The sequence below is a fragment of the Bubalus kerabau genome, chromosome 9 (assembly GCF_029407905.1).
Source record: "Bubalus kerabau isolate K-KA32 ecotype Philippines breed swamp buffalo chromosome 9, PCC_UOA_SB_1v2, whole genome shotgun sequence".
NCBI classification, from domain to species: domain Eukaryota; kingdom Metazoa; phylum Chordata; class Mammalia; order Artiodactyla; family Bovidae; genus Bubalus; species Bubalus kerabau.
Window position 1 is genome coordinate 104,833,539 of NC_073632.1, and position 14,626 is coordinate 104,848,164.

At 47.0% G+C, this 14,626-nt stretch overlaps 1 protein-coding gene across 1 annotated transcript in view; it reads right to left on the reverse strand.

Moving 5' to 3' along the window:
• Positions 1-14,626, reverse strand: part of PLG (plasminogen) — a 47,656-nt gene that overhangs the window by 1,931 nt on the left and 31,099 nt on the right. The window contains exons 12-17 of the mRNA XM_055534714.1: positions 13,180-13,328; positions 12,240-12,333; positions 7,984-8,101; positions 5,820-5,894; positions 5,127-5,267; positions 2,564-2,670 (exon numbers count right to left, since the gene is read on the reverse strand). Coding sequence (XP_055390689.1) covers positions 2,564-2,670; positions 5,127-5,267; positions 5,820-5,894; positions 7,984-8,101; positions 12,240-12,333; positions 13,180-13,328 — 684 coding nt within the window. The remainder of the gene's footprint in view (positions 1-2,563; positions 2,671-5,126; positions 5,268-5,819; positions 5,895-7,983; positions 8,102-12,239; positions 12,334-13,179; positions 13,329-14,626) is intronic.

Genomic DNA, 14,626 nt, shown 5'->3' on the forward strand with positions numbered 1-14,626 from the left:
CAAACTATAGAGAAATTTGTTTTCAATATATGAGAGATTGAGAAATACTAGTGCCACTGCACGTATTTTACATATTCTCTTCCAGGATTTTCATGTTTCTTTTACCTTACATCATTTTGCACATTTTTCTCACACAACATTACATAGTAAGGATTTGAATCATCTTTATAGTGAGTATTTTATAATTCATCTTTATAATTAATATTTGAGTGGGGAGTCCTTTTGGGCTGAAGCAGATTTCTGTCCCTTGGACTCCAAGGAGATCCAACCAGTCCATCCTAAAGGAAATCAGTCCTGAATATCCATTGGAAGGACTGATGCTGAAGCTGAAGCTCCAATCCTTTGGCCACCTGATGCGAAGAACTGACTCATTTGAAAAGACCCTGGTGCTGGGAAAGATTGATGACAGGAGGAGAAGGGGATGACAGAGGATGAGATGGTTGGATGGTATCACTGACTCAATGGACATGAGTTTGAGTAAACTCTGGGAGTTGGTGATGGACAGGGAGACCTGGCGTACTGAGATTCATGGGGTTGCAAAGAGTCGGACACGACTGAGCGACTGAACTGAAATGAACTAAACTGAAGATTTCTGTAGATAGTGGGGATGGTTGTTCAACAGTGTGAATACACTAAATGCCTCTGAATTGTACTCGTCAAAATAGTTCAAAAATTAAAATTTACATTCCTTTTCCAATTGGGTAAAGACTCTTCCATGTGCTTGTCTTCCCCACTGTATTTCTTTTTTGTGTGTAAGAAAAACTACTGTTTTGCTTTGGCAAGTGGAAATAGAACCCTTGCACAATCACAAAAAGAAATGATATTTCTCCAGATGGACACACCCAGGTATGATGTCTCAGTGTTTTCACAAATAATCCAGTTTTCTAACTTTGCAAGCCCAGCCTTCACGAGTTTTACAAAGTCTTTGCTTTCTTTGCCAGCATGAAACAGCCAAGAAATAAGGTACTACCTCTCCAAAGGCTTTGAAGAAACTTGGAAAATTGTCTTGCTCAGAAAACTCACACTGGAGTTGACAGGAGCTCCTAAGAGGACCACTGTTTGACAAAGAGGGCCGAGTCCCAGAGCTGCTACAGCAGGGGAGGAAGGTCCTGACCACAGGAGCATTGAGTAGCGGATATATTGTTTGAATTGAGTAGATTTGTGGATGGTGAAGCCTTCTCAAAAATTTTTTGCTGAAAATTAATTTAAAAGTGTCCTGCTCTGACATCTGCTTTCTTTTTTTGTTTGTTTGTTTTTTTTTTTTGACCTCTCTTGCTTTTTCTTTTCTTTTTTTTTCTTTTTTTAAATTTTATTTTATTTTTAAACTTTACATTCTGAGCAAGACAGACACCCTGATGCGAGGGACAAATTCTCTCATTGACCAGAAGTTGTGTGCAGAGGTGCTGCCACCCTGTGGCCACAACAGAGATGGCACGTCACGTCTGAGAGGCTGAGGCTATGAGACTAAGGGTGACCTAGAGGGCTCTGCTGCGCATGGCTTTGGTGATGTCTCCTGATGACGGTGACCATGGGGATGATGGGGAGGGTTGGGGGTTGACCGTGATGCTGATGGTGCAGGTGGTGTCCATGGCGATGGTGGCGATAACGACAGTGATAATGTGAGATGGTGATGGTGGTTGTGGTTGTACAAGAAGCACAGGAGCTGCTAAAATACATCTGCAAAGCGCTGAGCTCTTCATATATGTTATCTTTATCCACACAATGACCTTATACAGCTGAGAAAACGGAGGCGAACATGCAGAACATCTTTTGAAAACATGGATTTTATGGATGAGGGTTTAGATGCCAAATGGTACCAAGAGGCAAGGTGACTGGTCCCTTCTCTCTAGCCAGTGGCAGAGGCAGAACTACGTTCCAGGGCTCCTGACTTCTGCTCTGATGTCCTCCACCAGCACTTCCAAAAAGTAAGGCAGAGATCTAAGACATCCTTATAATGTTCCTAGGCCCAATTCTGAAGGCTATAATAATAATTTGTATTATAATATAATGCAGGACAAACTGCAAAGGGAAGCCGGGATCCCCAAATTATAGTTCGAGTGCTGATCCAGGATTTTGCAGGAACATCCCCTCTTGGTCCTCACCCTGTCCACCAAGGCCAAACGCCTTCCTAGAACTGGGACCTTTCTTTCCGCCCCCAGCTGTCAGTCTTTCCACCCTCTCCACACAGACACAGACCGTGCGGGTATTTGGGGAGACAGGCTGAACTATCATTTTGTTGCCGACGCACACTATGTTTAAGAGCTCCGTGTGGTTAAGCTCACGTAAATAATCTAACACCCTTAATCTGCAGCTGTGTCAAAACCCTACTTAGCTGAGGAGAGTGTATTACCATTGGATTTATGGGCTGAGAGTCTCAAGGAAGCACTACCCCTCTCCTCGTCCGTGTCCACGGATGGCCAATTATGGAGACCGGGCAGGTGCCCAGACAGTCAGGAAGGGAGTGGACCTCATTCACCGGTAGAAATTGGTACACACGCCCATTTTCTCATGTAGGCTGCAGGTCAGAAGCAGTTCATCATGTGAGTCACGAGATTTATCTTACCTCGGGTTTCTCCCCAGCCAGTGATGTAACATTCTGTCCGGTCTGCAACCACGTAGTTCGGGGGTGGCAGACAAGCTGGGATTACCTCATTCGTGATGACGGCAGGTCTGAAAGGAAAACATCGAAAGTTGCATTTGACTGCTAGGCTGGAGGCTTCTACCATTCACTGGATGAAAACGTAAAAGTGTTAGTTGTTCAGTCGTGTCCGACTCTTTGCGGCCCCATGGACTGTAGCCCACCAGGCTCCTCTGTCCTTGGGATTCTCCAGGCAAGAATACTGGAGTGGGTTGCCATTTCCTTCTCCAGGGGATCTTTCTGACCCAGGGATCGAACCCGGGTCTCCTGCATTGCAGGCAGATTCTTTACCATCTGAGCCACCTGGGAAGTCACTGGTTGGTTACCCACAATAGGATGCCACCTGCCTCAGCCCCAGATCCCTCCCAGCTGGTACTTCCTTGCTTCACTGACAGCTGAAAACAACTTTTCACCCTCACATTTGCCTATAGTATCTTACAAGTTAAACAAATAGAACGTTTTATTTAAAAGGTACCAGTTGTGGACAAGAAACCGGAGGTGGGAGCAGAGATGACAATGACTTTTCTTGTCTCTTCTGGCACTATGGGAACTTCATACCCTGCACGCTTTTACATCAAGTTAATAGGGCTTCAATCAGGAGCTGAACCATCCAGCTGAAATACAGGGCTTTAAAAATAGCAAGTGCCTTGTGTCACCAGGAGCAAGCTGTCCCATTTTTGGGGTCCTCAGTTTCCTCACCCATAAATGTCATAACACCATGGCTATAAGAGTCTGATACAATGCAAGACACCAAATGAAAGAGGATTAGAAGTAATCACCTTGAATATGTTTTAAAAAAAATAAATAAACTTTTGCATGCCTTAGAATTCCAGAGAATCAAACATCAGAACTTTGATTTTTTTAGACTTGATTCTATCTTAGTAGGGCTTCCCAGGTGGCTCAGCGGTAAAGAATTCGGTTGCCATTGCAGGAGATGCAGATTCAATCCCTGTGTGGGGAAGATCCCCTGGAAGGGGAAATGGCTACCCACTCCAGTGTTCTTGCCTGGGAAAACCCATGGAGAGAGGAGCCTGGCGGGCTACACTCCACAGGGTTTCAAAGAGTCAGACACGACTGAGTGAACCACCACCATCCTCTTGGGGTCACCAGAAGAGCCCCCGCCTCTCACAAGGAGCAGCCCACACTCACGTATGGGTTGCTCTCGTGGAACACTGATGACTGAGACTCCTGGGGCGTGGGGCGGCCTGAGGGTGGGTTCCCAGAAGCGCAAATGTATCAGTCTATCAGAGAACACGTCCAGAACCCCAAGTTTACTAAATCACCTGTTTGAGGAGCAGAGCTTCCTGACGGCCCAGGGGACCGTGAAGAAAGGAGAAGAAGCTGGCTAAGCTGAGAAGGCCCTGTCTTCCCTTTCTAGGAGGGAGTCACTCCTCAGTGGACTGACCCAGGAAACGCATGACGTGTTTCTGCCCGGACCCAGAGAGCCCCCCTCAGACCCTTGACCGCTGGCCTCAAGGGTCCACTGGCCTGGCCATCCTCCTCACGGTCACTACTGCCCCCTGTCACCTGGGACCCATCAGCCTGCCATTTTGGCTGTCCATCTTGTGACTATTCTTGAAATAGCTGTCTCTTTATTTAGCTCACTCTCTTGAGACCTGTTTCCAAATACCGCTAACTTTTAAGTGACAGAAAAAAAAAAAAAAAAGGATCATTTTGTCAGACTTAATAAAACACCCATTCAACAGGAAACATACAACCAGAGACGGGAAGACGAATGTGCTCTTGTGAATGCGAGTGTGTGTGCGCACTGCCTTTCTTTTTTAAAGTGCTTTGACATACATAATCGCGATTGATTCCCCGAGCATATTATTATGTTGAAAAGAGAATGTCAACCTGGAATAACTGAATAATTCTCTGATTATGAATGTATACTAGCTGACTGGGGAACTTATTGAAAGTGAAGGCGTTCAGTCGTGTTCGACTCTTTGCGACCCATGGACTATAGCCCACCAGGCTCCTCCGTCCATGGGATTTTCCAGGCAAGGGTACTGGAGTGGGTTGCCATTTCCTTCTCCAGGGGATCTTACCAACCCAGGGACTGAACCCAGGTCTCCCGCATTGCAGGCAGACACTTTACCATCTGAGCCACGAGGGAAGCCCCAGGGGAACTTAGTAAGTGAGAGAATTGTAGGGATAACCTGTACCTCATGTTTCAACACAATCTTTCCACGTGAGGAAACTGAGTCCTGATGCCTCTATCATGACCACGTGGGAAGAACACCCCTTAGCTGTCACCTTCACCTGTATTCTCCCCTCCGCCCACCTCCATCCTCACCCAGCCCCTGTAGCAGGCGAGCAGGGCTGAGCCCAGGTTTCCTCACTTGAAGGTCAATGCTCTTCCCAAAGCCTGATGCCTTTGGGGTCCTAGCTGGTGCCAGCCCCACACAACTCTGTTACGGCTCGTAAATCCAGCCACGAGCAAAAGTTCTCAGGGCTTACAAGGTGAATGTCGTGGGCAAACCAGTACCTGCTCAGCTTGAGTAAGGCAATGTCCGCCCGAGAGGGCTCCCGGAACAGCCTGGACACTGGTATTTCCTGGACACTCCGTTCCTGGGCGGTCTCGTGGTGTGCACCCAGGATGACCTTGTAGAATGACGGCCCTAAAATCCTAAAGAAGACATCCGCATTAGCAGCAAAACAGGGGCCAGCCCTGCGTTGGGTGCCCTTTGGAGCCATAAACACCGCGTCTCCTCCCCGCTCAGCTACCTACAATCGGAGGCCTCTGAATGTCAAGAAACAAGTTCTCGGTCTTCCTGAACCTGACAGTTAAGGAAGGTTCTCAGACAACAGAGGAAGAATGAAACCAACACTGAGGTTGGCACAGGGCAGATACCAGGTCGGGGAGCCTGGGGAGACCAACGCCCCTCGTGGTGAAAGGCTCTGTCTTGCTGTCGATCCTGCTGCAACCTGCCGGACCGGGTCTGCCTTCTACGTTTCTCTCCAGAAACACCCCCTCCTCTCCCATCCAGCGGCCCTGGCAATTCTGCCCTTCACATCCACCCCCCCGCCCCCTCCCCCGTCCCCAGAGTCACCACCCGGGAAGGAAGGAGGAAAGGGAAGGAGACAAGGGAGGAGAGAGGGGAGGGAGAAGATGAAGAAGAGGAGGCAGGGAGTCTTGAAGACAAGGAAGTCTTCGTGTCTGGGATCCCCTAACACATACTTGTCCAGGCAGTGGGCAGCAGTCAGCACCCACTCTGGGGATATCAGAGTTCCTCCGCAGAAGTGCTGCCTCGAGCTGGAAGGAAAATGTGCCAGGATTTTAGTTAAATCTGATGATTTAATTTTACAGAAAGTCCGAAAGTGGTGCTTACTCTGCTTCGAGGTCATTAATGTTCCCGAAGGACGAGGTGGCAGCAAGGACAGTAGGAGTTTTGAGCTTCCTGCAGTAAGTGGGTCCTCTGGAGGTCACCCCACCACTCGGGGTGTGGGGTGGGGTGGGGCTGGGGCTCAGGCCAGGCCTGTCCACAGGGGAGCAAAGCGGCATGGCACCAACAGGAGGCCCTTTGGCCCTGGACTCCAGCCCACTGAGGTCTCCTCTGTTTCTTTTAGAGGAGATCTGTGTAAGGCCTGACCAGTCATTCTTCAGGGTGCCAAATGGGATCCTGAGTGGCTCGTGATTCAGGGCCATCTGCTCATGCTATTTGAGAAAGTTCGCTTCGGGGCGAGGGAAACGTCCCCTAAATCATTCATGTTGTAGAACTGCTGGGGTGCGACATAGCTCATAAAACTCACATGAGCCGCTCTGAAGACCATCATAATGGAAGAGACACAGATGCAAGTGAATGGGAACCAGCAAGGCAATTATCAATCAGGAAATAGACCCCAGCGCAGCTTGGGAAAGAGAGACTAGAAAATACGTGAAAGCAGTACGCAGGATCAGGTATCGCAAGCAGTTACTACGTGATAAGGCAAAGAAAAGAACAGCCAACGCAGCCACAGAAGGAAACGGACCAGAACAGCATCTCACCAGCGAACGGAAGAAGGACCACAGAGCGCCGCGTTTGGGCGCATGCGCACTGGTGCAGCCTTGCGACGAGGACGCATCAACAGGCAGATCAGCCTGTTTTCTGGGTGGGCTTTGAATGGGACACCCAGGAAAAGGGACTGATCAAAGGCGAACACCAGTCAAAGATCACCAGAACCGTCAGGGTCCTGGAGGACGGGGATGATCACGCTTCAGTTATGGCTACCCTCCACTGAAGAAGGGGTGTTTTTGATATGGGTGAGCATCTTTTGGTTAAATTCAGTAGTTCACAAAACTGTTGAAGGAAGGGAAAAAGACTCTGCATCTGTGTTTTAATATTATAGATAATTTTATCTTTACCCTCCCCCACGAGGTGTCTCATTTCTAAAAATATCCCTTTCTCTTCATTTTACAAAGCCACAGTGGGTATCTATATAAACCCTCAAAGCATCTTTCATACTTTTCCAGCAGTATTGGAACTTAGTATAAATTGCTACATTTAACAATTCTGATGACAGCTACCCAGATCAAAAAAAAAAAAAAAAAGATTCTAATTTCAAATTATTTTCAAATTAAATAACATAGAAAAGAACATTTTAAAAAAGAAGCAGAATCACAGATACAGAGAAGGAACTTTTGGTTACCAGTGGGGAGAGGGGATAAGGGAGAGGGGAGGGGCCATACAGGGGTAGGGGATTAAGAGGTAGAAACTATTAGTTATAAAATAAGCCACAAGAATATATTGTACAACATTGGGGCCATAGCCAATATTTTATTACATTATATTTTATAACGATAAATGGAGTATAACCTTTAAAAATGGTGAATCACCATATTGCAAAACTGAAACCTATATAATATTGTACAGCAACTATACTTCAATTTACAAACACAGAAAAAAAATTTTTTTATAGTTTTCCTTACTCCTTTGTTGAACTTAGAGGCAGGTTCTGATACTGGGGGTATGTGGATTTAGTTGAATGAAGAAAGGTTTTCTGTTTGTTTAATTTTCATTGGAGTATAGTTCCTTTGCAGTGTTGTGTTAGTTTCTGCTATGCAGCAAAGTGAATCAGTTATACGTATACATATGTACATACATATACAGATCTATCAATACATATACAGATATGCCCTCCTGTTTGGATTTCCTTGCCATTGAGGTCACCACAGAGCATGGAGTAAAGTTCCCTGAGCTGTACAGTAATTCACATTAGTTATCTGTTTTATGCACAGTAGTGTATGTATGTCATGTATATGTACATGTATACGTATATATGTACATATGGATATATGTCAACCCCAAGGTTTTGCAGAGCGTACCGAGAAGGATGGAAGAAATCATTTCTGGAAATGGTGTTACCTTCTTCGAAGGCTGACTTGCCAGGGCCAAGAGTGTGGTTTGGACACACACCCACCTACAATCCTTCCAGGACATTTCTTCGGCTCCTCTTTGGGCTTTCCACAGTCGAATGAGGATTCTGTGGCACAACGTGGGAAGATGCATTTGAAGACGTGAAAGAGAGCAACTCATGATGAAGTCATGACTCGTCGACGCACTGAACTTTTCACATCCCCAAACTCAAACTAAATAGTAAACTCATAAACATCTCTTGGAATATTTTTTTCTAAGTTGCAAGAAGTGGTAGTGGACAACACAGAACCGTCTCCTTTCTAGAAAATATAAGTGCTTTTCTATTTTACTGTTTTCTTAAGGAAGTGATTAATTGGGAAGAGTTAGGCATTAGAATGAGAGTTTTGTGGAGAAGAGCTTCACTGACACAAGTTGTTATTCTGACTTGAGGTGATCTATCTAGAGACTGTATCGTTACTCCCATCATAACCACCACCATCATCTGAGCCATGTAAACTTTGCTGAAAACCATAATTGTCATCCCCATTGGAAGGCAATAAGAGTATTTTTAAATTATGAATCTCTGTGTGTGCATGTATGTGTGGGGGTGTGTGCATGTGTTTAGCAAGGATAACTATCCTAAACTAATGCTTTCTCTTGGCCAGTTTCAGGACAGCTCTTCCAGGAAGCCTCCCAAGACTAACCCAGTGCCTCAGGGATGACTTCCATTCACTTGCCTCTCTATTCATCTCCCACCTGCTTTCTGTCTCCACCTGGCCTGCAGGGTTCCTGGAGATTGGGGTGAGTGCTCCATCTCTGGTTGGTATCACTCACTAATGTCTAAAACAGTTCAGGGGGTACATAGGTATTCATAAAATGCTTCTCCATTGTCTGGAGCCCTTTAGGATCTTCAAAAATAGAAGCGTAAGTCATAGTTAATAATAAATATTATAAGGAGAAACGTTTTAGTCTTAATCAACCAAGAGATTTTTATCCTCTAGTGAAGCTGGAACCTGAATTTTCCCAATAGCTTTCCAATTTTCTTGGCCTATTCTGAGAATCTATATATAGAAGTTTTTTTTTTTTTAAAAGAAGGATGCAATATAATCAAATCCTACTTTCTAATACTGACCTTAATTTCTCCTACTGTGCCTTACACAGAGTAGACTTACAGAAATGGACTAAGGAAAGAACAACCACAGATATTATGGTAACCCTGGTCTCACTATTCAAAATAAAACTTAAGTTCTACTTATTTTTAATTACAATACTTATTATTTGTACTGTTTGTGTTGGTGGAATTGAAATGAGTTATTAACCCAACGAACAAAAATTTGCAATTTAAAATAAATGAATATAAATAAATAAAACTATATTTTAAATGGGCATCTTTCAATTTTTGAGGTTGATATTAAAGAGAAAACCCACACAAGCCCTTGGTAAAATTGAGAAGCAGAATACTGGGCTGAATAGAATGTAGTTCTGATTTCAAATTGTTTTACTATGCTATTCTGTGCAGTTTGCATGGTGCCATTTGTTTTAATAACACAGAATATTTACACAAATTTTTCAAGTGAGTTGCTTAAAGAAGTTTATGTGTAGCCTAAAAAGTTAAATCAATGGTACTTTTTTAAAGATGTTTTCCGTGTGAGTTACAAACAATGTAAAGTTTGGAAATTTTAAAAGTTTGGAAATCTCCCAGGGAATGAGCAATAAAAATCCTTTTTTAAAAAGAGGGGTAAAAATGAAAATAACCTTCTTAAAAAGTCATAGCTCAAAGAGATTTCACATTCTGAAAAATCGAATAAAATTAGCAAAAAAAAAAAAAAAAATACAAGTACACACAAAAAGTCCCCGTAACCTGGGAGAGCCACCCTTTAAGCACTGACCTGTCATACTGGAGGAGCTGTCATTTGAGATTTCATTCATTTATTTACTGATTGAGCAAATGTGTTCAAATATATATATGTATATATGTAGTGCCAGGCATTGCTCTAAGCACCAGGAAAAAGGAAATACTAATAGCTGAGGTTTGTAATCTTTACATTCTGATGGGTGGGTGTATAGGAAGATGTTACATTGGAGGGTTCAACAGAGGCCCCAAAGATGCTCCGGGGGGGTGTAAGATAAACCTCCATGTGCAGACTTCTAGAAATGGCCTCCCGGAATTTCCCCAGTGGTCCAGCATCTAGACTCCACACTCCCAATGCAGGAGCCCAGATTCAATCCCTGGTCAGGGAACTAGGTGCTATATGCCTGCCGCTAAGACCTGGTGCAGACAAACAAATAAATATAAAAAAGAAAGAAATGGCCTCTTCTACAATTGATGCTTTTGAACTGTGGTGTTGGAGAAGACTCTTAAGAGTTCCCTGGACAGCAAGGAGATCAAACCAGTCAATCCTAAAGGAAATCAACCCTGAATATTCATTGGAAGGACTGATGCTGAAGCTGAAGCTCCAATACTTCGGTCACCTGATATGAAAAACTGACTCATTAGAAAAGACACTCATGCTGGGAAAGATAGAAGGCAGGATGAGATGGGGATGACAGAGGATGAGATGGTTGGATGGCATCACCGACTCGATGGGCATGTTTGGGTAAGCTCCAGGAGTAGGTGATGGACAGGGAAGCCTGGTATGCTGCAGTCCATGGGGTCGCAAGGAGTCAGACACGACTGAGTGACTGAACTAAACTGAACAATTCTGGTACCCTCACCCAAGTCAAGGATGGAAAAGAACCAGGTTATTAAGAGATGGACGAAAGAGGAAAGGGTGGAGAAAGGACTGTCCCAGTGTGCGGTCCCCAACTTCATCATGATGTGGCCATGTGATCAGAGCACGTGGTCTGTTTGTTGACACCCATTTCCTGCAGAAGGATCCCCAAGCCTCCTGACACTCAAGAAGCCTGTAGCATCTGCTGGTGGCCGAGGGCTGCCCCTGGGATATTACTGTAGGTCCCTTTCTGTGGGCATCAGAGGGGCATGACTCCCTGGCACAGCTATAAAGCCCAGGGCAGGAAGGTGTCATATACAACTTAAAGGCAACTGTGCCAGATAGGCACCCTGTCCAAGTCAGCGAGCCCGCACCCCAAGAGGCAGTGGGGGTTCCAGAAAGCTGAAGGGTGGGAGGGAGGAGCAGAAAGGGAGGCACAAACCCCACTGGGGGCCCTCAGGTAGGGGGTCCACCGAGGCAGCGTCTGGAGAACTGAGAAAGCACACAGTGGAGAAGCAGGCCACTACATGCTCCCCCTCAGCCCAGGGAGCACGGCGACAGTGGCCAAGGAGAATCTTTCCTTCACCCTGGCTTCGCCCTCCTCGCCCTGCCCTAGGCATGAGTGGCCCCGAAGCAAAGCCTGACAGTGGCCCCGTGCTCTCAACCCCTTGCCCAAGCTGCCTCCCAAACCACCTCTGGACATGGACTTCAGTGACCTTGCAGCCGCACCTTCTCCCCTCCAGCCTGTCCCGCCACGTGGCAGGCACAAACACAAGCCATCAAACTGTGCAAAGAAGTCCAGGCTGATTATCAAGAATCAGGACAGAATCCCTCTGCAAAGACGGAAAGTCAGCGGAGAGTAAAACAGGGTCCGAATCAAAGCCCTTTGCAGTGTTCTCCAAACCTATCCCTGGACTTGTTAGCCCAGACTTTTCAGAACAAAGGTCAACTCCCCTTTCTGTGATCCAAGCTTCTCACTCCCCAGAAAAGTCTGAGAAACAGGGAAAGAATTCAAGCAAGCTTTCTCTACGTTGTCTGGCGAATGCATGGTTAATATGTCATCTTAGGATAAGGAAATGTCGGGCCTTAATAAGGAGCCATGTTCATTAAATTCTTAGGATGACAGTATATAGGTTTACAATAGATGCTATATGTTTATTTCCTGCTGTCTCTGTTTTCTCTCTTACTTCTCAGCTGCTGAAGGAGAGAGTTTCCCGTCTGGGTGACTCTGAATTTGTTTTTCAGGCATCCTGCCCCAGACATTGGAAAGGTCAGTGGAACCCCCTGGAGGCTAAAGAGATCACCTCTGAACTTGCTCTTGGGGAGGATTTTGTATGTATTTTATTTAAAGTATTGGAGGAGGGGAGTGCCTAAAAATGGGGGCCACGAGTAGGACTGATTCAAGAGGCCCAGGATGAAAAGAGGGCTCTGGGGGAGAGGGGACCCTCTCCTGCCCAGAAGTGCTCGACCCACACTTGTGTCTTGCAGATCAGAGACCAGGTGACACCGCATTTATTTAAAAGCCATTTCCTTCCAAAGGAGACAGCAGCTTACCACACTGAGGGACATCACAGTAGTCAAAAAGCTTCCTTGGGTTCGTGGTGTAGCACCAGGGCCCGTTGACATCACCGTCAGGATTACGGCAGTACTGGAAAAACAGGAAAGTGTCTGGGGGAGGGTGCATGCCAGGGCAGGGCACGGCAGAGAAGGTGACAGGAGGCACAGACATCAATTTCATTTCTGTCCTTAGAAGATGAAAGGTTGTGTTTCTTTGGCAGAGAAGTGGGCAGAGTCACTTTTCAGGGTGCTTACAAAGCCTCTGACTCATAGAATGCCATCGGTCACGTCTCCTTGTTCAAAAGGAGCTTGGAGAAGGGGTATAGACCCTGAGGGCTCTTGGGGTGGAGATTATATAAAGGGGCCTCCCCTGCAGCCTGTGTCTGCAGGGCCCATAGCCACCCAGCAAGAGAGGACTGTGGTCGTGGGACAGGCCCTCATTCAGGTCAGTCTTCTGCCCGATGACTTGTTCACCGTTGCTTCGGAATTGTTTATTCCCCTGGCCCAGGCACCCTCTGTGGGTCAGCCATGGCAAGACCGCCCCCCAAAGGAAACCCTTCAGAGACTGTGTGAGTGTAGGGGAAATCCTAGCAGAGTCCTGATGGCCCATCCAATTTTTTTTTCTAGGAACATCCAACTACAGTGTCATGAAGGTCATCTTTGATCACGGGGACCTAGAGGACAAACACAGGAAACACGAAAGCAGGCGGGAAGTGTCACAAATGAAAGAGATAAGAAGCTAGCGGGTTGGCTGGCTAACTGTACCCACCACGCTGAGGCTGTTGGATCACAGGTTCGGTCCCCTGAACCCTCTTGTGTCCCCTCCCCACCCCACACCAACGCTCAGTCAGGCAGCCTCTCTGGAGCAGAGGTTCAATTCGGTTTGCGAAGGCTGGTAAAAAAAAGGCAACACAAAGTCCAAATCAAAGTGGCTTACGTTTTTCTCCAGCCCTGACCGTGGGTTTGTTTCTGGAGTGAAGATGCTGTGTTGGTGGGGCTCCTGGGCCGCCCACGCCTGGCAGGGGATGCCGGCCACCGTAGTGGCCTTCTTGCCGCGGTAGCTTTTGCCCGTCCCGATCATGCAGTCTGGAGGGAAGAGGGAATGGTGTCACCTGTCCCACACTGACCCGGTGACAAGGAGCAAATGTGGTAGCACTCGGCGTCTCTCAGGACCGGCTGTGGTCACGTCCTTTGGAACACAGGAGCCCTGGGGGCTTCAGTGAGCCCTGACGACTTTTTTAACAAGTCGCCAGAGATGCTCTTGTCTCAGAAGGAATCACAAGTCCGGGTGTTGGAATGGGACCTTTGGCCGGGACACTTAGATACTCAGTTTTATAACAGACTGAGAGGTAACAGATGCCTCTACGAAATGTGAGATGATCCTTGAATAACTCACTCTCAACGAAGAGAGCAGATGGAAAAGGATTTCATAAAAGTATATTATTTTGGCCAGAGCTCTGCCACCTTCTGGGATGAAAGAGGTAAGAAAGAGGTGGCTAGAGGTCCCTTCCCCAAATTCCTCCCTCACCTCGCGCCTTGGGGATGAGGCTTGAGCCCTTGTTAAGTGTTACATATGGGGACCCAGTGCACAGTGCTCTGATGAGCACTTGGAAAATCCAGACAGCAAAAGCTGGGCCAGCTGGCCCCATGCCCAAGGAGCAGGCAGTGCTGGGCCACCTCCAGTGTGTGCCAGGAACAGGCTGTGTGAGTTGCCCACGACCACATGTGGGGCGTCACGTGGGAGGACCACCTGAGTCCATGTGATGTGGGATGGACTCAGGTCCATCCCACCTGAGTCTCATCAAGAGGGATCCCCAGCTGGGCCATGGCACCCAAAGTCTCACCAGGAAAGGGGGGCAGAGATGAGCTGGTCCTATGCAGGTGTACAGGGGGGCAGTAGGGAGCAGCCAGTAAGGTTCTCCAGCATCTCAGAGGAGCCAAGTCCCCCTCCGGAAGGAGAGGGGGTCTCAACTTGAAACCAAGTCCTCACTGTAATCATTTCTGTCTGATCTTGGATTACCCAAAAGTGGTCAGACAAGCCAGAAACCACTGAGCTTCCATGCCAGGGCAAGGGAAGAGTCGGTCCCCTCTGTGACCTCACCCTGTCGGAGGACCGAGCACTCCTGCCACCTGACAGCCACAGAACCAGAGGCTCAGCACACGGGGTGACACGCGGGCAAAGGGCCAGGGAGGTGGAGAAGAGCCTGGTTATCCTTTGCCTCCCACCTTGGATGACATGTTTATCCTCAGGGCCCCAGACGCTTGGAGCTGCATGTCCGCTTCTCTCCAAGCCTTTGTTGGAGATGATCATTGACAGTCTTCCTAGCCCTCCTAACTCTGTACATCCAAAACCAAATCAGTCCTTTCTACCCCTCCATGCAAAA